General features: G+C 50.5%; 1 protein-coding gene across 7 annotated transcripts in view; it reads right to left on the reverse strand.

Moving 5' to 3' along the window:
- Positions 1–22,672, reverse strand: part of SH3RF1 (SH3 domain containing ring finger 1) — a 156,506-nt gene that overhangs the window by 11,355 nt on the left and 122,479 nt on the right. For 2 of the 7 annotated variants that reach the window (XM_081495013.1, XM_081495024.1), the window contains exons 5-10: positions 20,460–20,762; positions 18,272–18,382; positions 10,678–10,790; positions 9,537–9,707; positions 7,028–7,284; positions 5,565–5,869 (exon numbers count right to left, since the gene is read on the reverse strand). In XM_081495013.1, coding sequence (XP_081351139.1) covers positions 5,565–5,869; positions 7,028–7,284; positions 9,537–9,707; positions 10,678–10,790; positions 18,272–18,382; positions 20,460–20,762 — 1,260 coding nt within the window. Of the gene's footprint in view, positions 1–5,564; positions 5,870–7,027; positions 7,288–9,536; positions 9,708–10,677; positions 10,827–18,271; positions 18,383–20,459; positions 20,763–22,672 lie in introns of all 7 variants that reach the window. The other 5 variants (XM_081494981.1, XM_081494992.1, XM_081494959.1 and 2 more) reach the window with 3 other exon arrangements.

The following is a 22,672-nucleotide window of genomic DNA, read 5'->3' on the forward strand; positions in this document are numbered from 1 at the left end:
GCAAAGTAGACACTTTTAGGACAAAATGGAAATTTCAGAAGATAGCTTTAATTTCCTGAAATTCTGCCTGTTCTATCTTCAATTCTTGTGTGCTATACTCAATCAACATAAACCCGCTTGCATTTCAGTATTTTACTCCACAGCCATAGACCTGAGGCTTATCCCTCATAGGGGGTGATGTCTTGATCAGGGTGAAGGGCTAAGTCATATTCACTCATCACCACGTTGATGAAATTTAACAAACCGATAATAACAGAAGCCAAACCATATCTGTTGTGCAAATACTTCTTTAATTAAAAAAACAACTCTGAAACTGTGACGTGTTAGTTCCACAGTCGTGTCTGACTCTTTACGACCCCATGGACTATAGCCAGGCTCCTCTGTGCATGGGATTCTCCAAGCAAGAATATTGGAGTGGGTTGCCATTTCCTTCTCCAGGGGATCTTCCCCACCCAGGGATCAAACCCGCGTCTCCTGTATTTTGGGGGATTCTTTACCAAAAACAACTACAAAATTCAAAAAAAGTCATCAGTATAATAAAAACATTTTATGTCTCTTTTTGCAAGCAAGTGTATAAATGAGAATTACTTCCATCAACCTCACGCCATAGAAGCCACCTCGTGGGTCTTGGTCTCCTGTGGTCTTTTCCTTTTGGTCTTTGCTCTGCTAGGAAACCAGATCTAGGGCTGGCTCTCCTCTGTGCCCAGACCCCAAGTTTCAATATTCTTCTGATGCCCAACCACAGGTAATAACAATCATCATTTTAAATTGCTTCACTAATGTGTCAACTGTGTCATCAAGTCCTCTGACTGAAAACATGGTCTGAAAATATAACAGTTGAGAGAAATAACCCTTTAGAATGAATGCTCTCTAGGCAAACTGGGACTATTAAGATCCACTAACAGGAAAGGAAAATTGTGAGCAGCCCTCGAGGGGAGAGAACACTGAATAGTTCTTCCTGAATACTGATTTAGTTCAAACTCAGCAAAATATCCCTGGGTGGGGGGGCAGAAATCAATAATAACAGAGTTCAATTAGAGACAGTCTGGCAGAAGGAAATAAAGGTAACCATCTATCAGACGATCAATCATCCCAGGCGGTCTGTACCACTGGCTCCATTTACCTAACGCGGCCCACAGCACCTGGGGCAGGGACTTTCCTATAGAGGTCATTACCGAACACTGAGTAGAGCTCCCTGTGCTACCTATTAGGTTCTTATTCAGTTCAGTTCAGTCGCTCAGTCATGTCCGACTCTGTGACCCCGTGAACTGTAGCACACCAGGCCTCCCTGTCCATCACCAACTCCCTGAGTCCACCCAAACCCACATCCATCGAGTCGGCGATGCCATCCAGCCATCTCATCCTCTGTCGTCCCCTTCTCCTCCTGCCCCCAATCTTTCCCAGCATCAGGGTCTTTTCCAATGAGTCAGCTCTTCACATCAGGTGGCCAAAGTATTGGAGTTTCAGCTTCAACATCAGTCCTTCCAGTGAACACCCAGGACTGATCTCCTTTAGGATGGACTGGCTGGATCTCCTTGCAGTCCAAGGGACTCTCAAGAGTCTTCTCCAACACCACAGTTCAAAAGCATCAATTCCTCTGCGCTCAGCTTTCTTTATAGTCCAACTCTCACATCCCTACATGACTACAGGAAAAACCATAGCCTTGCCTAGACGGACCTTTGTTGGCAAAGTAATGTCTCTGCTTTTTAATATGCTGTCTAGGTTGGTCATAACTTTCCTTCCAAGGAGTAAGCGTCTTTTAATTTCACGGCTGCAGTCACCATCTGCAGTGATTTTGGAGCCCAGAAAAATAAAGTCAGCCACTGTTTCCACTGTTTCCCCATCTATCTGCCATGAAGTGATGGGACCAGATGCCATGATCTTAGTTTTCTGAATGTTTAGCTTTAAGCCAACTTTTTCACTCTCCTCTTCACTTTCATCAAGAGGCTCTTTAGTTCTTCTTCACTTTCTGCCATAAAGGTGGTGTCATCTGCATATCTGAGGTTATTGATATTTCTCCTGGCAATCTTGATTCCAGCTTGTGCTTCCTCCAGCCCAGTGTTTCTCATGATGTACTCTGCATATAAGTTAAATAAACTGGGTGACAATATACAGCCTTGACGTACTCCTTTTCCTATTTGGAACCAGTCTGTTGTTCCATGTCCAGTTCTTATTAGTCATCTATTTATATAGTAGTGTGTATATGTCAATCCCAATCTATCTCTCCCTCTCTTACCTCCTGTTAACCATGTTTGTTTTCTCCATCTGTGACTCTACTCTGTTTTGGAAATAAGTTTGCTTGTGCTCTTTTTCTTTTTATATTCCACACATAAGCAATATTATATGATATTTGTCTTTCTGTGTCTGCCTTACTTCACTCAGTATGACAATCTCTAGATCCATCCATGTTGCTGCAAATGGCATGATTTTGTTCTTTCTTATGACTGAGTAATATTCCATTGTATACATGTTCCACACCTTCTTGATCCATTCCTATGCTGATGGATACTTAGGCTGTTTCCATGTCTTGGCTGTTGTAAGCAGTGCTGCTATGAACAATGGGGTGCATGTACCCTCCTGAATTATGGTTTCCTCTGTGTATGTGCCCAGAAATGGGATTGCTGGGTCACATGGTTACTCTATTTTTAGATTTTTAAGGATCCTCCACACTGTTCTCTGTACTATTCATCATATTTACATTCCCATAACAGTGTACAAGGGTTCCCTTTTCTTCATACCCACTCCAGCCTTCTCATTTGTAGACTTTTTGATGATGGCCATTCTGACCAGTGTGAGGTGATATTAATACCTCATTGCAGTTTTGATTTGTATTTCTCTAGTAATCAGTGAGAATTGATTTTAAAAGTTACAAGAAAATATATGCATGGCCTGAAATTCAGAAGGAAATCCTGAAGCTTCAAGAGCAGTGGGTGGGCTCTCCAGAAAGAGGCTCCAAGCACACACTGTAAATCACCCCAGGAGGTGAAGGTGCAGAGGCACCTGATGATGAAGGCACTTATGTGATGCCCCAGGAAGTGACAGAAAGGCCTCCACGAAAAGATCAGGAGATGGGCCCCTAAGAAGAACATACCATGGCCGTGGCAATTCAAGATGCTGAAGGCCAGAATGAACTTAAACTTACAAAAATGCAAATGACCAAAAGAAGTGGGGGTGGGGTGTGTGCTGCTTTAAAGTTCTGTTGGCAACAGGAAAGACATGGATCTGGTGTCTGGGGTGGATGGTGGTCCTCAGATGCATGAAGAGTCACTTTCAGACTAGACAGGAAGAACAAACCTTGGTAGGAGGGAAACGGGGGAGGAACTGGGATTCAGAGATGAAACCACTCCTCCCGACAGGCTGATCCACCCCAGTGTACTGAAGAAATTAACAGCTGGAACACAACCGATCTCTGACAGATCCTGGTGAACCTGGGACCAAGGTCAACTCAACAGGCCAAGGGAAGGCATGTGTGGTCCTCATTTTCACAGACGACCACAACAGTGCTTGCAGACCACCTGGGAAATCCTAAAACAGGGTATCTGATGAAAGGCTGACTCAGGAAAGGAAGTGAGACCGAGGAAGTCTCCTCCACGAGATGTGGACTAACAGGTTACAGCAGAAATGGTGAGGCGACTGGGGGACTGTTTGGACGGGAGAATGAGAGACAGCTGGATCTCATCAGGCATCCGCCAAGCTCTCTCCGAGTGTCCTGGCAAGGGGATGGAGTGATGGGGCTGAAGTGACACTCCTTGCACTAACCATGAGTCACTGAGTTTATAGCCACTGGGACAACCTCTTTAATGAACTGGGAACATTAAATGATGTGGCAGATTTAGAAAGGGAAATTAGAAATCTGTGACATGAAGAATATGGGGGAAAAAAACCCTCAAGAGTGAAGCCTTTAAGAAAAGAAGATAACCCTGAACTCCCTGCAGGGATCACATAGAAAAGAGACCATCGTTTTCTATGCAGTCCCTCAAAGCACAGTGCGAGGGTTTGAAGTCACAGGGAGACAGGTATGTGCTGACGGAACTTTTCAGAAGTTCGAGCTGCCTGAAGACAGCGTTGATGCTCTGAAACAGGACACAGGGGCCACAGGGCATCCTAGCAGAGGCCAGTGGCCACTTGTCAGGAGGGGGACTCAGCGGGGTAAACAGGTCACTGCTCTCTGCTTCTGATGTCATGTCCCTCCAGCCCTGATCTTCCTTCCTCCCTTACAAGGACATCCCTTTGCTTATACTGGGCTCACTCAGCTAATCCAGTCGTCTTTAAACCTTTAATTGAATCACATTTGCAAGACCCCTTCTGCAAAGTAAGGAAATGTATTCTCAAATTTCAGGGATCAGGACATGGACCTCCTTGGGGGCCGTTATTCTCCCCAGCACAGGCATCCTGCAGATTCTACGAATCCTTCCTTCGGAGGCCTGGGGCTCCAGAGCCCAATTCTCTGAGACAGTGGCCATGATGTCTTGTCCTGCTGCTGCTGCTAAGTCGCTTCAGTCGTGTCCGACTCTGTGCGACCCCATAGATGGCAGCCCACCAGGCTCCCCCATCCCTGGGATTCTCCAGGCAAGAATACTGGAATGGGTTGCCATTTCCTTCTCCAATGCATGAAAGTGAAAAATGAAAGTGAAGTCACTCAGTTGTGTCCAACTCCTAGCGACCCCATGGCCTGCAGCCTACCAGGCTCCTCCGGCCGTGGGATTTTCCAGGCAAGAGTACTGGAGTGGGTTGTCATTGCCTTCTCCAGATGCCATGTCCTGGAACCTTCAAATCTAAGCTGTAAAGTAAGTTTACCTTCTGAAGATCCTGGCAGGGTTGACCACGTGAGCCTGAGTACAAGTTTAATGTAGTTAATCATGAACACTGAACAGATACCGATCTTTTGCAAAAGCACTCATGTTAACTCAACAATTAAATATTAACTTTTTAGTAGGCTGTTAAGTTTATTCCCTTATAAAGCCCTGCTCACAGGCTCCCTGATCATTTAAACAGAGCGACGTACATGACCATGGAAGCAGGTGTGATCCCACAGCTTCCCAGAGCTGGCAAGCGGTCTGGGGAGTGCACACGAGCACGGAGTGGAAGTCATGCCTGCAGCATGATTACCAGAGTCTGCTGCACGCTCCTCTTTCCATAAACGTTTAACCACCATACATTCCTCTGTCTACAGGTCAGTCTTTCAAACATAGCTTCCCACTTACAATTTCTTTGAAATTTGGGCCCAAAGGATTTTTTTTTATAAAAAAGATCTATCGAATTAGAAGTTTATTTCCCCTTATATCTCAAGTCAAGAGAAAAACTATCCACATCCACACAGATGATAATCAAATACAGCACAGGGACAGTGAATCCACAAGCAACAATTTGGATCAACAGCTTCAACTCCTTCACATCCTAAGAGCATTTCTGCAGAACAGTTAACCAGAAGCGAAGCTCACTCACTAAGAGGAGTTTAGGGCAGCAAGGTGGTAGGGGAGTGAGTGGCTGGGGGACAAGCTCCAGAGCTGAATGAAACCCCACTTTCCCACACCGCGAGTGGGTCAGCAGCCGCCCGGGCTCACCTTGCCATCCTTGTCTGGCCTGGCTGCCAAGCTGCTGTCAGGAGAGGTGGGTGTCCCCGGGAGCAGGGTCGCGGGGCGGCCGCTGGGCTCGGGCTCCAGGGAGGTGGCGGGGACACTCGCTGGGGCTGTGGCGCAGGCCAGGGGGCCTCCGACCCGGCCCAGGCCGCTGGCAGCTGGGTGGGCAGGGGGGCCCAGTGGGGTAGGGGGCTGCGGCGACATCAGTGGGTGGTGGGACTGCCCCGGGGCGCTCTGGACCTGGATGGGTGTCACGGCCGCCGTGGGGCGCTCCTGGCTGTGTGCCGAGACTGGACGAGGGAAGAGAGGAGGAAAGTGTGAGCTGGAGCCTTGCTGCTCACCAAGCCCTGCGCGTGTCACAGTGATGAGAAACCACGCGGTTTAGAAGCGCTGACTCTTGGGGGGCCCCTGGACATCATCCCCTCTCTGATCCCAGGTCAGCGCCCCGACTCTGTCCCATGACACTGTCTGCTGCCACGTCTGCCGAGCACCTGCAGGGCGACAACACCCAGGGATGCAGGAGGCTCCCCGGGGCTGTGGCCGAGGCGCCACCCCCCACGCACCCGGCAGGGCAGAGTAGGCTGGCCCCTAGTGTTTTTTCCTATTCTCCCTTTTCTTGGTACCTGTTTTTCTTCCTTTGGATTTTCGGATAGAACTGAACCCGTTTTCTCTATCACTGTTAACCAAGAGCCCTGGGAGGTTTTAAACACTTCAGGAAAAGAAAGCTATTTAAGGTCTGACGGTGTCTGAAACAGAGCTGTGACTAAGCTCATTCCAACACCCAGACGGCAGTCTGCGGGGCCATGCCTCCGCAGCAGTGGGACCCCAGATCGCCTCGTCTCGACCACAGAAGTCACATTTTCATGTACTATCGACATTCTCAGGACCCGTCCAGTAATAATTTCTTACAGACCCCTGGTCTGGAGACCAGTCTTGGATTCACAACCTGGGCAGGTGAAGCCAAATGAAGCTGATGTAAAGTGATGGTGATGAGGCTGTGCTGGCCTCCACTTCCTGTTATTCATTGTCTTGTTCCACCTTCCTCTGTCCAGCTGTCTTAAAGTTCCACCTTGCTCTCTCAGACTGTCTTAAAGTTCCACCTTCCTCTGTCAGACTGTCTTAAAGTTCCACCTTGCTCTCTCAGACTATCTTTTTTTTTTTAATAAATTTATTTATTTTAGTTGGGGGCTAATTACTTTACAATATTGTAATAGTTTTTGCCATACATTGACATCTCAGACTATCTTTAAGTTCCACCTTGCTCTCTCAGACTGTCTTAAAGTTCCACCTTGCTCTCTCAGATTGTCTTAAAGTTCCACCTTCCTCTGTCAGACTGTCTTAAAGTTCCACCTTGCTCTCTCAGAACGTCTTCACATCCTCGCAGCCTCTGGTGCACAAGGTCTGAGGCTGCTCAGGCCCCTCTCCCGGTGCCCTGGCCCAACACCCACCTGTCCTTGCAGCGCTCCGGGCCTGGCTGACAGTCATCTGTCCGGACACGTGCAGCAGGGCCTTCGCCTGGGGGCTCGTCTGGATGTGAGCTGCCGACACCACGGCCGTGGGGACCCCGGGACCGCCAGCCACGCCGTTCCCCGGGGGCTTCTGGGCAGGCCCGCCTGCAGGCGGAGGGTTGGCCGGGACTCCCCCACGACTCCCTGGGCCAGTCGTCAACATGGGGACTTTGCCTTGCGAAGCACTGGTCGCGGCCCTGCTGAGACAGAAACCCCGTCCATGAGCCAAGAGGGAGCTAGGATGACTAATGCCAAAGAAAATGGTGCAGAGCTTAAAGACATAACACTATAGAATGCAATTATCTGACCAAAGGTAAGAAAAACACATTTAAGCAACAATGGCCCTGAGGCAGAGAGAGCTCTGGAAACATCTTCTGAGTGGGAGAAAGATCGTACAGCACTCTGCTGGTGACACAGCTTCTTGGCTCAGCTCCCATCTGGAGGTAACTCTGCCCACGGGCTTCCAGGGCCTGCACTCTTCCTCTCTGGCCTGTCAGACCACAGTGTCTAGGCTGTCACAGCTGGGCTCACGTACCCCTTCTCTGTAGCTGCCCCGTGTACACACACATGTGAGCACACACCCCTGTAATGTCCCTCTTGCTCCCTTCACCCTACCTCCCCCTCACCTGCATTTCAATCCTGTCATCCCGAGCAGCCTGGCCTCAGGCCCAGGATGTCGGGACTCGCCTCTGTTTCAGGTGGATTTCCTCTATGACCCTTGATTATAAAACACGATGTGGAGTTTTTTTAGTCAATTCCCAGTGAAATACTCCTGACTCAGTACAAGTTCCCTGACAGCGGGGTAATGGGCAATGGTTGTTTCCCATCCTTCTGGCATGGGCAGTAATAGCGGCACAGCCAACCCTCAACAAATATTTACCGGCTGAATTTCATTAAATTAGGTTCAGTGTAGTTTTATGTAACATACTTCTTAATATTCTAAATTCACTTAGACAACAATTCTATAGATAGTAACTTTCTACCAAGCAGAAGGCTTCATTAACTCGAACCTCATTATTTATCATGAGGAATAACAGAGAATTTTCCATCAGTAAGCGTCTCTCCAGAGACTTTTGATAGTTTGTATTTGAGTCTTAGGAAAATGTTTTCTTCAGAAAGTAGACATGTGGTTGTTGCTTGGTTTATCTCCCTTAGTTGTTGTGGTTTTTGTTTGTTTTATCCCACCAGGGAAGACAGAGCTGCCATCTTCTGAGTTGTGAATGTAGATTTTAGTATATACTGATAAGAAGGTTTACACTGATGAAAAATCTGCAAGTCTAATTAGAACTAATGTTCTGTTGCCATCTGCAATGACAGTGATCTTCACTGGATTAGGCTGCCAGCCAGCCTGAGGACTGAGACCGACATCTGACAGCATGTCAGTTCATTAAGCCATTTATTCAAAATCAGGGGCTTTGAGAAATGACTTAACACAATTAAGCTGGACCATTTGTTAAGAGCCCAGTGGCCAAAACCTGGGGTTTTCTCAGCACTGACACCATCATAGGTCATCACGGTCATCCCAGAGCAACCTTTCTCAGTGCCCAGAATGGGGACTATATTTAAATAAAGTGAAAAGTGTATAGCAACACATCCCAAGTTCTTGCCTCCTACTATCCTAGAACAGGTTTCTCAGCCTCGGTGACATTTGGGGCCAGACAGCTCCCTTCTGTGAAGGCTGTGCCGTGCCCTGCAGGATGTCGTACGTGTCCCTGGTTTCTATACACTGGCAGCGAGTAGCACCTGCTCCCCCATCGTGACAATCAGAACCATGTCCAGACGCTGCCAAAATCCCCTGGGGAGCAAAACTGCCCTCCTCTGAGAAGGGTGAGGGACTTATGTCATGTTAAAGGAGTTCCATTTCTGATTGCATAAAAAAAAGTAATTGTGAGAATTCAGACATAATCACCAAGCTATTGGAATAAACACCTGGCTTTCAGCACCTCTTCACCAGGTGATCTCAAATTATTTAACCTCTCCACCTCAACCTGCTCCCCTGTTGAGTGGGGATCATAACAGCACATACCAGGGAGCTGTTTGAGGACCTGGTGTTAAGGTGTGGAACACAGAACTTTGCATGCCAGATGTCAGGTAAGCATCACATAAACCAGAGTATTAATAACATCACTTGTGTTTATATTAAATAGCACTAACTTCCTAGCAGAAAAATACTGAAAAGTGTAGTACAGTCTTCTCACATGTGACTTAAAGCACATAATTTAAAACCAGCGCCTGTATTGGGAGAAATCTACAATTTCACATGTGAAGAGTAAGGTAAGATCTTGAGGATTAGAAGGGACTTTGGCAAATACAGGCAGGGACCTCTAAAATGCTGGCTGTGTAACACGTAATTGTAACATGAGAAGGAACTGTGGATAGGCTGGAAATCATGGGAAAGGACAAAGCTTCTGTACTCAGGGCTCAGCAAGCCACTTGCTCAGAGCCATACCTCGTGACGGGGGCCACGTAATTGCCAGGAAAAACCCCAATCTTGCTGGTGTGCATGGACGTCCCCTTGAACCAGCCATCCTGGCAGCGCTCAAACACGAGAAACATCTCCCCCTTCCTCAGCTCCAGCTCGTCCTCTTTCCGGGGAGTGTAAGGATAAATGGCAACATACCTAGAAGAGGAAAAAACATTTGACTTCAAGGTGAGTAAGACATACCACACGATGCGCAGAACTCTTCTTTGGCACGAAGCCTTGAATGTTTTGTACAAAAGTAAACAGAAAGTAGAATCCTTTAATCTGTGGGCAGCCTTGATCACTGTCCACTGAATGGTGGCCATCCACTCTGAAAAGGCAGAAGCCGCCTGACTCTGAACCCCCCACCTGGCTCTCCCAGTGCAAAGGTGATGATCCCGCCAAACGGTACTTGTGAGTGTGGAGGAATTGATGCTACCCCCCACTGTGCACACCTGCAGCAGGGCATCAGATGCCCACGGTGAAACTGGGCCCTGCAGATGGCCCTGGTGAGACCTGGGAAGCAGCCTTGTTGAGGACATGTGGTCCAAAATCCCACCGGGAAGCTCAGCACACAGCCTCCCCTCACATGCTGAACCAGCAGTGGGCGGCACCTGTGTCCATGGGCTTAGTTGGGGTAGACGCTGAACTTGCGAGTCAGAGGCAAAGCAAGTCCAGATCACGGACAGAGCCCAATAGCCCGTCTGTGCAGGTGACAGCCACCAAGACAGGGAGACCGGCGGCAACATGAGCAGGGACCAAGTGTTTCCCGGGTCAGTGTGCACTGGACGGGCTTCTGCCTGCAAGCTGCACTGGGCCATGGGCAGACTCTGAACGGAGCAACCCGACTCTGGACACTCACTGCGGGGACCCCTGCACCTCAACTAGGTCTGACCTGTGCGGGGCCCTCCCTGTTCCCTCGCATCCTTACTTGGGGATGAAGGTGGGGACAAAGCCTGGGTAGCACTCGCAGAGGAAGCCAAAGAAGGCCCATCCTTAGACCACTTTGTTTCCTAATCACAAACACAGCTGGGTAGAAGACACCAGCCTGGCACAGCTCCCCCCAGAAGGCTGTTCTCTGCCTCTCTGTTTGGGTTCGGTCCGGGGGCAGAAAGGACCCCGCACTTACACGCTGGGGCGGGGCTGTGGCCGCGGGTGTGTGGTCTGGTCGGTGAGTCCAGCTGCGGGCCTGGGGCCCATCCCGGCGGCAGCAGCAACAGCAGTGCCCGTGGGGGTGGCCGCCTGGAGAGGGGGCGGGGGGAGAGGAGGATTCAGAGTCTGGAGAGAGAAAGAAAAAGAAGGAACAGATGACTTATTTACATCTCTTCCAGTAAGTGGGAGGGAAAAGGAATCAGAAACCCATAAAAAAAAGATGTCGGTGGAATCTACACAGAGTAGCACCTGCACACTATACCCAAGCCTCCTTTTAAAAGACTCCTCTCTATTCTCCTTTAAGGTCTTAGAGCCACAGCAACCCTTCTAGCAAACAGGTAAGTAATCACAATTGGGAGGAGGGAAAGAAAAAAATTACAAGATTGCATGCAATTTCAAGATTAATGGCACTTCTAAGCACAAACTAGGATCAGGATCCAACTGCCTTCCAAGGGGCAGCTATGACAGCACACGGCTTTCTGGGGATGAATTTGAGACTGTTTCTGCAACCCGAAACTTCAACACAGTAGCAGACAATCCAGCTGCACTGTACACCATGGCCACAGAAGAAAATCTCGGATGTCACGCCCACAGAAGAAAATCTCCTCGGACATCTGGCTTCCCAAACCACAAACAACAGTGAGCCACAATCGCGGGGCCATGCTTGCTGCTTTTGTTTATTCCTTTCTTGTTAGCTCTGCCAGCTTTTTAAACTCAGGACTATCGAGGCTGGTAATCTTTAACAAGTATACCGCAAGCAGCTGCCAGTCACTCTACGGGCTCTGCCCATAGGACTCCATACCTTTTCAGAATCAATGGAGCGCCTGCTACTTTCTAATCTACACAGCCCAGATCATTCTTTAGGGTCTGGATACTAAGCAAACTGGCACAGACTCGCCTGAACCCCCACCTCACCCACCTGCGGCAGATCTCTGAACCACTCGGTGTAAAACTGCATCAAAGGAGAAATAAGGAGGCTGAAGACTGCAACTTGGGCAGGGCAAGTGGTGTCTCCATGTCAAAATAACGGAAGAAAAACCCCATGGTTTCTGAACACGGAGAACACCAACTGGTTTCTGCTGTCTGGAAAAAAAATCTGACCCTCCATCAGCAGTTACTTCATCTGCCTGTTAAGTTACATGGTTCTAGAAACACTGCAGGAGAGAAGAACCTCCAATTTCTAGATGCATGCTGCAACTGCTGCGCACATTATGTTCCATTTTCCCACAATGGAGAAGACTTTCCCCATGTTGCGGCCAAGGCAGGACAGACACGCTGACGGCGCTCCCGGGGCAGGTAAGGCCAGGCAGACAGTCACACAACAGGCTGTGCTGTGACTCCAGGAGGGCACACGCGGGGCCTGGAGTCCTCGTGACCCTTAACCAGGAAAAGGCCGAGCACTTGAGCTGTTGGTCTCAGGACAAAGTGGAGAGAAACAAAGCTAACCCTGGTAGGAGACTTAGCACCTGTGACCCAGGTGGGACCGGCTGGGACACTGCACACAACAGCACGGGACGGCCTGAGCTCACCACTGAGCCATCTCCTCTGTGTCTCTCCAGGCCCCACCTCATAGCTGTGTGGCCGTGAAGGCGCAGGTGACAAGTGGACAAAAGGAACTCAGGCCACCCACCCCGGAATGACTCAGAGTCAAGGGCCCACTCGGCTCTAAGGAGAATTCCACTGGCAAAGGGAAGAGAAGGAAACTGCACCTTCATGTCAGTAGAGCCTGTACTCACTGGCCCTAGACAAAAGGCAGAAAAAGAGAAGGAAATCTATAGGCCTGATAAAATCATAGGCCACATTACGTTAACAAAATGTAAGAAAAGGTCACGAGAGTCAGACCATAAAGAAAGCCGAGTGCAGAAGAATTGATGTTTTCCAACTGTGGTGCTGAAGAAGACTCTTGAGAGTCCCCTTGACTACAAGGAGATCAAACCAGACAGTCCTAAAGGAAATCAACCCTGAATATTCATTGGAAGGACTGATGCTGAAGCTCCAAGGCCACCAGATGGGAGGAGCTGACTCACTGGAAAAGACCCTGATAGTGGGAAACATTGAAGGCAGGAGAAGAAAGTGACAGACGATGAGATGGTTGGATGGCATCATCGACTCAATGGACATGAATTTGAGAAAACTCCAGGAGATGGTGAAGGACAGGGAAGCCTGGCATGCTGCAGTCCATGGGGTCACAAAGAGTTGGACATGACTTAGCGACTGAACTGAACTGAAGAAAAGGTCATCTCTTATAGTTAGTAAGTACAGAAACGAAATATTTGGTGTGTATGAATTTTACAAAGCGTAAGTTAGGACTCACTTGACATCTGGCATACCCCAGCACTGGGCTGCTTATCTTTGGGAAAACATGCACGTGTGTGTGTGCGTGTGTTGGAGGATAAGCACACAGAGCAGACATCACAACCAGATTCCCCGACGTGGCCGTCCTGTGAGGCTGGTCAGATGCCAGGGCCCTGGCACGTCCAGGGCTGGGCCGGCCAGGAGGCCCCATGGGTGCTGGTGAACAGCCCACACCAAAAAACCCCGGGGACAAAGATACCTGGGAGGAACCTGCTGTGAGCTGTCCTGCAAGAACCGCAGCCACCCCCTCGAGGGGGCCTTCTGCCGCTGGCCTGCTTCCACACTGAGTGCTGAGGAAGGGCTGAGGCTCAGGAGGCTGTGGCCGGGCCTCTGGGATCCGATACAGGGGACTGGCTGTGGTCTCGTGGTCGCTGAGATGAGGTTCTGCTGGTGCTTCTGCAGATCCAGACCCTCTGCTACCAGCACTGATGCTTGGAGGCCACGAGGATGCTCCCTAAAATCAGGGCTCGGGGGTCAGCTGATGGGAAATGCTCAGGTCCGCCATATACAGACTGTGTTCCCCGACCCACTGACCTTGGGACAGGAGGCAGCACGGGGCTGGTGTCAAACGCTGTGCAGACTCCAGTTCCCACTTGGCCCCTGCAGGCCGCCCTCAGTTTTCCTCCAAGAGCAAAGCGTCCTGTCCAGGTGGCTGGTTCCTGGCTACCGTGGGGCCATGAGACAGCGAGCAAGAGTTCAAGGACATGCTGTGGGCCCCTCTTTGCTGGCGCCCCCTTGCCCTCTCCCCTTTCCATGACATGCCCCGATGGGCCACATCGGCCAGGGGACAGTGAGGGAGAATTCAAGGACGTGCTGTGGGCCCCTCCTCACTGGTGCCCCCTTGCCCTCTCCCCTTCCAGTGACCAGTGTTGAGGTGCCCAGGCGCTGAGCTCTACAAGGTCTTAACCATGGGTGAGGGCTACAGGCCGCTGACCAAGAAAGCACTCTGACTGTACATGATCCGTCCTCTCTTTTTCTAATTAACTTTTTTTATTGGAGGATAGTTGATTTACAATGTTGTGTCAGTCTCTTCTCCACAGCAGAGTGATTCAGCCTTACGTAGACATATATCCGCTCTCTTCCAGGCTACATTAAGGATCCATTTTCTTCCCAATTGTCCTTTATGTGCGCATCCCCCTCTCCTTCTGGAGTAGAAAGTGACCGCCAGCATAAGAATCTGGGCATTTCTGGGTCCTCTGAGCAAAGACCATTAAACATCCCCCAATTCCATCCTTCCTAAACATCAGATTCCAATGAATCCACTTTCAACCTCTGTAAACGCTCTGCTTGTGCTGTGAACTCAGCTGCTCGGCTAATAGAGGGATGGCGGCTGGTCATCCCCTCGGGGTAGTGGTGTCACTAATTCCTGCAGCATCAACCCCTTGCACACAGCAGTGTGTGTGCAACTGAGTATCCTGCCTTTTTTAAACGATGAGTAGGAAGTAGAAAAATGGAAGCACTGATACTAGTGATTAAAAAAACACAGGTATCAGGATTCAGTAAAGTTAAGAAGATGGGAAGTGAGCTTTTGTCTCATCTGGATACCTAGTAGAATTAAGCCAGTCAGTCGTAGGCACGGCTATGAAAAAAAGAAAAAAAAATGAAAGTACTTAAAATGCTAGAAACAGATGCTTGGAAGATGGTGTCTGAAGGGGAGGTGTAATTAAGGATCTGGTAATTAGGAAGATTAATTAATTCTCTCTGGGAATGGACCTCCTCTCACAGCTGTGGATACATGGTTCCAGCTCTGACACACAAGGAGAGGGGTGCACCTGTGCTCCCCGACTTGCAGAAATGATGCACGCGGCCACGTGCTGTCCACGGAGCTCACAGCTCTGGTGCCCAGGACTGGCGGCTTGGGGGCAGGCTCTGGTGGTTAGGATTCACGCAGCCGTGGAGCCACACACCGTCTCGCTGTCCCTGTGCTGCCGGCGCCTGGCTCTGCCCACGGGAGGCACAGATGCTCAACGTGGTTTTCGGGAATGAGAAAACCTCCTGTGCTTCCGCTGCCCTCAGGACAGTCTGATACAGATCAGCAGACCTCGGTCCCTGAGATGCCGAGACCTTCTCTGCAGTCACTGTGAAGTTGGTCCACATCCTGCCAATTCCAAAGGCACCACTTCTGCCTCTCAAACTGCCAAGCGTGATGGTCCCGCCCCTACATCCAGGTCCCTGCCCTGACCCTTTGGACCCTCCACCATGGACAACAATGACCAAATACATCTTGGCTGTTCTGAGAAACTGACATCATTTACTTTCCGGTACACACACACACACACACACACACACACACACACACACGGTTTCGTTGTGCTTATACACTGTTGGAATGCAATCTGATTTCAAGTTCGCCACGAGCTGCATGTGGCCTTCACTGCCCCGGCTACCCTGTGACATCTTATGACTAAAACCTCCTGGCTGGCCCCAGGGGTCACCCTCATTTGTTCCACAAGTTTCGCTGCTGGTGTGCACAGGACACAGGAGCGAGATCTGTACCCTCCTCCCCACAGAGCTGGTCAGAGGAAAACCCGCCCCTGCTGTGAACAGTGGATGTCTGAATTACATGGAATACCAGTTTTGTTTCTAATGTTAGATATTTAACATTTTAACTATTACACGTGAAACATTTAGGACAATGTACTCACAATTTCATTCTGCGTAAGAAATTAAAAAGTTTTAACTTGTGAAAAAGTGCTAGAAACAATACTCACGCCCTGGTCCAGCCGTGGCCCTCAGCACTTAAAATCCACACCAGGAAGAGTGCGGCTTCATTCCCATCACGCCACCTGCTCTTGCTGTGACTGCACTCTAGGTCTTGGGAAGGTCTCACATTTTACACAGACACTTGCCAGGTTGATGGAAGATTCAGAGGGCACCTGTTACTGAGATTTTCCCACTTAAACCTAACACATTAAATCCAGCACTCCTGCTTGCTGACTCTGGGCTCTGAGAGCGAGGCGTCTCCTGGGACAACAGGCCGTGGGACTGCTTATAATTAGTTTCCCATTAAGCAGAACTGGCAGAGACACAATGTTAATAAATCCTCTTGCTAAACATTCAGGCTCTCTGATATGATCCTGGGGTGAAGTGGCTGAGTGTAAATTGATTTTGTGGGTTCGTGCTCTCTCGTAACAGGTGCCCAGGATGCCCTAGCGTGCACCCAGCTAAGAGCAACTGGCCATTCACTTATCGTAAAATAATCAGCCCACAATGGCTGAAGCACAGCCAGCTCTACATCTTGCCACTAATTAATTTTTCTATGATCAGAAAAATCAGCTATTTTTCCCTTAAGAAATCAAGTTAGAATTTTGCCACATGAAGTAGTCATTTGGAAATGGAAATTCCAACAGCGTGTCAATGTACTGGGGTGGGTGGGAAGGAAGCAAGGATGGACCAACAGGGTCTTCTCTGGGGATGAGAGGGCAGGAAGACTGGGAAACTTGATTCTCGGTGAAACACCCATGGCCAATGGAACCTCAGGGAAACCACCTTTCCGTAAAAGTTACCTGATTACCCCTTCTCCCCAGAGGAATCAATGCAACTTCTCCCACCCTACACGGTTGTTGTATCAAGGAAGCTGTAATTGTCCCAGAAACATTAACAAAAAACGGCTTGAATGATAATTGGAACTTATTAACTTCTATTCAAATTCAGGAACATGCTTACTTAACTCTACAGAAAGCTTTCAAAAGTCTACACTAGTCTCTAGTGTACTAGTATCTACCAGATAGATACTAATCCTGCATTTATTTATAGCCCACCTTATTTCAAAGTCAGCTTTCAACTATTCATAAAATATATCAAGACATGATAAACAAAAGAAAAATGAGGCAAAAGGAAATGAGGAAAATATGACTAGATGGAGCCAACAACATGCTGTGAGGTCCTGGCCTGGGGTGGATGCAAGTCTGGCCTTAGGTCTTCCATCTTCACGACATACATAAAGTCCACAATCTGAAAACAAACCAGCCCCTGAGAAGTCTCACCACCCTTGGTGCAGAGGACAGAGAAGACCCTAACGATGAACCAGACCCCAGGCTCTAAGCAAACCGGAGGGCACGTCACACCTGCCACGGCCATTGACAGAGGGTGATGGGCAGCTGCCACAGTCATCCCACCATGCCCCAGGCGGTGCCACCTCCCTGAGGCAGACAAGATGACTTTCATCTTATAGGTGGGGACAAAGAGGCTCAAGGAGGCTGTGTGACCTCACAACCGCATCACTCACGCGCAACTGGGCTGGTTCCCTGTCCCAGGCCTGACCCCCACTGCTGGCCACAGCTTCCCTGGGCAGCACAGCCAGGAGGGACTCTGTGAGGCGGGTGGAGGGTGGGGTCCCCTTGGGAGAGGGGAGTCAGGACCCCACCGCTGGCCACAACTTCCCCGGGCAGCACAGCCAGCAGAGACTCTGTGAGGCGGGCAGAGGGTGGGGTCCCCTTGGGAGAGGGGAGTCAGGGACCTCCTCTCTCCTCACTCTCCTCGCACTGGAAGAAAAGAGTCTGAACATGTAACAAGGTCGTGTCCTGGACGAGAGAGGCTCGTTCCCCACAGTTCACCTGCAAGCTCGGGAAGCGCAATCCTTAGACCCTTGCTTTCTGCTTCCCAGGGTTGCATGCTTTGCTTCTGCTCTTTCAGTTTTCTCCCCTCGGGGCTCTTCTTTGCATCAGCCTCCCAGGACTGCCCTTGCTCCTCCTATTTGTTCCCCCGTGAGGGTATCTGAAAGCCCCCAGTCAGATTGTGTCTGCAGGCTGTGGGGTTGTGGGCAGAATCACTCATCTGAGAGCCCCCAGGCACCCCTGCCACACAGACCAACAGGAGACCAGGGACCCAGAGTGGAACTGAGATCAGAGCCAAGAACCTATGCTCTGGGGACCAAGGCACCACCCAGCCTGGGGAGTCCAACCTCTTCAGTCTCTGGATAAATCAGCCCAACTAGAAACCTGACAGAAGCAAAGGGTAATAAGCCTGCAGAAAATCAGGCTGAACTTTAATGAACATTAAAAGAGCTTCACAGGGTTCTTTCTGCCGCCTCAGGCCACCCACCTCCACTGCTAAAATAGAGTGCTGGCTGCAGGCCTGAGCATATGTAATTTTTTGCTAAAATTAACAGAGACAGAGGTGAAAGATAGAGACCTCCTCCACCCTCAAAGTGTCAGCGGGGTGGAGGGGCCAGGCCAGCGGGCAGGGATGGGGAGTGGAGGGGGTGCTGTACTCACTGCCAGGGCGGCTGGGTAAGGCGCCTCCGATGGGAACGTGAATGAGGGGCCAGTGGTCACTGGGCTGCTGGGAGGTGGGGTCACAATCAAGCCGGTGGTACTTATGTGAACCTGCCAAGGAAACAGGAGTGAATGCAAGGGAGACACACCTAACGAAACAGACAAGGCCAGCTACACCTTGGGAAGCCAAGTCACGATGAATCATACAAAACCTGTAGTGTCTATAACTGGGGCCAGGCAGAGTCCAGTTCAGGTTCCTGAGCCCAAATGTGTAGAGGGTGCAACGTGTGTCAGACGCCAAGGAGTCACTTGATAAACACTGGTCTCGACATCTCACATGTAGGATCCCATGGCCACTGCCTCACATGCGTGTGTCCGGGGCCTGCCTGGCGCACAACGAGCCAGCCCATCAGCACCTCCCCAAGGATCCTGTTCAGGGGGGCTCTCTGGGATGCTCACCTGTCCGCCAGCACACTGAATCTACGTCACACATTTAAGGCACATCGTGCTGTCTTCAGGATCACTTCTCAGGACCTGTACCTTCCCATGGGGACCCACAATTAAAATGCAGCTGCCCAGATGTGCCAATGGATTGCAGGCAACTGTTTACAAAACCTTTTAGGGAATGATGCCAAACCAAACTACCTGTTTTCAAAGGTGTCTTATCCACAACACTACCTGAGACTAATTTACTAGGAAGAAACTGAGTTATTCAGGTCCCTTCATGCCCGTGTTCAGTTATGGGATCAATTTCACTCCTGCTGCACCCCAGTGTGACTGCAGAGAGTTGGAGGAGGGTGGTTCCTGCCCAGATGGGCCGTCCTTCTTTTACTATTAAAAGTGGAAGGAAGGTGACTGCCTGCGACCTTGTTCTCCAGGAAACAATGTCACACAGAAACTGCTGGGCTTTTTGTAACAAGAACTTAATCCTAAACCTAGTTTCCTCAGTCCCAATAATTAGGAAGAAGATGATCAAGACAAAGACAGGCTCCAAATGGGTTCCCAGGGGGCCTGAAGGAACTTTCAATTCCCCTGGACAAGGCCCTGCCAAGGTGGGGTAACCAGTACATCGCCGATCTTCACAGGTAAGTCTGCTGCGTGGAATTCACACCCCTTTAAAGCTTTACTGCACCTGGCAGCTCACACACTGACCACAGAGCCCAGGGCACCTCCACGAAGGTTTTGCCCCCAAACCCCAGTTTCTGTGGCTCCTGTGAACCTTCTCCTATTTCCCATCACTTTCTAGAGACACACAAGGGTTTTTCATCCTAGGACACAACCTAGCAGGCTTCAGCTATCCTATCCACTTCACCTGTATATATTCTCTGAGGACATCGATACGTTGGCCTCATAGAAAAGACAAATCTTTCTTCGAAGATAAATGAGGCTCCATTCAAGTGCACACTGTCACCTAGGAACCTCTAGGGCAGGAAGAACTTACCAAGACTCAGCTTAAAGGGCCCGATCCTACAAATGTCAGAGGAATCCTTGCTGCTGCTGGAGTGCTCTAAGAGCCCCAGGCTGGGAGGCGGGATGAGGAGCTCCAATGGGCTGTGCACTTGGACAGACAGACCTGTCTCTGGCCCTGCAGCGAGGACAGGAGGGCTGGACCAGAGCCCGCCTGGGGTCTCTGCCCCCGTGGCCCCGGACGTGGAGGACCCTGCAGGCCCCAATGCGGAGGGAGAAGAGAGAGAGTCACTGACAGACGGCTAAGCCCAGAAGCAGGCAGCAGTGAGGAGCCTGCCAGGGGCGGTGCACATTCAGAACGCATGCCCCGAGCAAGTGGGCCCCAGGCTTTCTGCTGCACTCACGCCTCCTCATGGGGCTGCGTCCTGGCTGGACAGGGCTATGTGAAGAGGGACTTGAGGGGGAAAAGCAAAGGAAGAGTGGATGGACCTTCTTGTATCCTCCAAAGCTGCCAGCAACACTAAAAGGCTGCAAACCCTGCCAAGACCACGGAGGGTATGGCCAGGGGAGCAGACAAATGCCCAGGGGCGTGTGGCACCACGTGCTTTACACTGAGCTGGGGCTGTCCTGTACTCTCTGCTTGGCCCTGTGAGGGGACTGAGCCGGTCCGGGCGACACTGAAGGCTGTGTCCCTCTTCATTGCCACCCACAGACGAGGAGGGCTCCATTTGCCCCTGGAGAGTCACAGCCCCCAACGGCTGAGCCACGGAGGGCCCCATACCTGAGAGGGTGCGCTGCAGGAGAGCCCAGCCAGCTCGCCGATGCGTGCTGCGGCTGCAGGGTTGCTGGAGCTGATGAGGACCGGGGGGCTGATCTCCATGGAGTGGCGCTGCTGGGCGGCCTGCGACGCCTTGCTGGCCATGCTCAGGGAGGTGAACGAGTGCCGTTTCTTGGTGTTCTTCTTGCCGTCGGGCTGTTTGGGGGCCGTGCTGCTTGGGGTGGCGGCCGGAGCGCCCTCCCCGGCCGCGACCCCTGGCCCGGGGGGCTGGTCCCACTCTATCAGCTGCTTGGCTGCCGAGTTAAACTGCAAACCGACAAGAGAGACGAGGTCACGTGACAGGGACTCTCGACACGTTTGTGTCTAAAGCTGAGTGTCATTCCTTCAAAGTCTGCGTGTGTGAGTACACGCTTTTCCCACGTGCAGTGTCTTGTCTCAATATGGGGACTGCACTGTTCCTACATCACAGAGATGCTAAACCAAGAACAACCAATTCCAACCTAACACCATCAAGGTTGAGAACATTTTCCTCCCAAGAATCTTCAGAATATCTAATTTTTTTTTCATTTACTGATAGCTTATTGTATCTAGTTCTGGGCTGTAGACATAAAGATGCCTTCTATGATTGGCTGTCTTTTTTTTTTAATTTATTTTTTATTGAAGGATAATTGTTTTACAGAATTCTGTTCTTTTCTGTCAAACCTCAACATGAATCAGCCATAGATATGCTAACAAAGATTTATTTCAGCCTCCAGATGAAACACAGAGAACAGTGAGCAGCAGGGTGTGTGGTCGGCCTCTTGACAACCGGTCTCGGCTCAGGCGGGCTGCTTCCGGGCAGTGACCGTGGCCGTGAACATGCACACACTTCCAAGGGAATTCACTTCCCACCTCCCTGCCCTGTGCAGGGGCCTCCCAAAAACGTCAGTAGAAACTCCTGATTACCATTGTTCTGTCACTTGCCCATTACTTTCCTGAGCTTACATTTTGAATTATAACAGGCTAAGACCTGAAATCCAAGTCCTGTTGGCCAGTGAACTGGCCTGTTTGAAAAGCTGTCTGAGTGCAAAGCCAGGGAAAAGCTGCCCACGGGGCTGGGAACGCCAGCAAGAGAGGAAAGAACACAGGCAGCTTGTGCTCCCTGAGGGCAGAAACGATACTTCCAGAAAGCTTTCATGACAGCCAGCTGCACCCAGACAGTGCAGTAATGGGAAACATTGAGCGCAGTATAACCTCTTAGCCAAAGTACAGATGACAAGAAAACTCAGATGCGAAAGTCGCTCAGTCATGTCTGACTCTTTGTGACCCCGTTGACTGTAGCTCGCCAGGCTCCTCTGTCCATGGGATTCTCCAGGCAAGAACACTGGAGTGGGTTGCCGTTCCCTTCTCCAGGGGAGCTTCCCAACCCAGGGACCAAACCCTGGTCTCCTGCATTGCAGGCAGATTCTTTACCATCTGAGCCACCAGGGAAGCCCAACTACTCAGAGGGAACCTGGAAATCCTGAGGACAGTGGACACCGTCCCATTCCAGCACTCTGCAGATACCTCTTTCCATCCTCCTTCCAAAGGCACTGCTACATCTTAACAGGCTAGGGCTGTCTCCCAGCTACGGTTGAGGATGCCCTCCTGGGAGGACGGGAATCTGGTCGGTAATGTTCAAGGACACACTCCTGCTCTGGCAGCAGCAGCTTGGGAAGCGTGGTGTCCAAGCCCTGAAGCCCTTGCTTCCTGGGGACTCAGTCAGAACCTGGTCTGACAGTTTTTCTAGCATGAGCTCATCCCTCCTTCAAGGCAAGGGTTCTTTCCACGTGGTAACTTCAAGACTTGTGGGGAGTAGTGCCCGGGAATGCCCAAGTGCTGGGGGGTGGGGGTGGATCACAACGCCACTGTGCTGGGGGCGGGGGCTGGGCTGCTAGGAAAGGGCAGCCGTATTCCAGATCATCATGGCATGTGGCCAAGAGACCCAGGATTCACGATGTTGCCCTCGATAGCCATACCACCCCGAAAACACCCGGTCTCATCAGAATTCATGCTGCTGCCTCAGTCTGGCCACCCCATATTTGGAGTGGTTCCAAAAGAATCAAGTGCCCAAGGAAGCAAGGCCTCTGTTTCCATGGCAGGCGGGGCCCAGGCCTGAGCACAGAGCAGTGGATTGTGTCAGGCAGGGCTTCTTATTCCTGCCCAGGCTGGGGACGAGGGTCTGAGATCCCATCAGA

Source organism: Giraffa tippelskirchi, chromosome 1 (assembly GCF_054371585.1).
Source record: "Giraffa tippelskirchi isolate mGirTip1 chromosome 1, T2T-mGirTip1v1.2.pri, whole genome shotgun sequence".
Taxonomy (NCBI): Eukaryota; Metazoa; Chordata; class Mammalia; order Artiodactyla; family Giraffidae; genus Giraffa; species Giraffa tippelskirchi.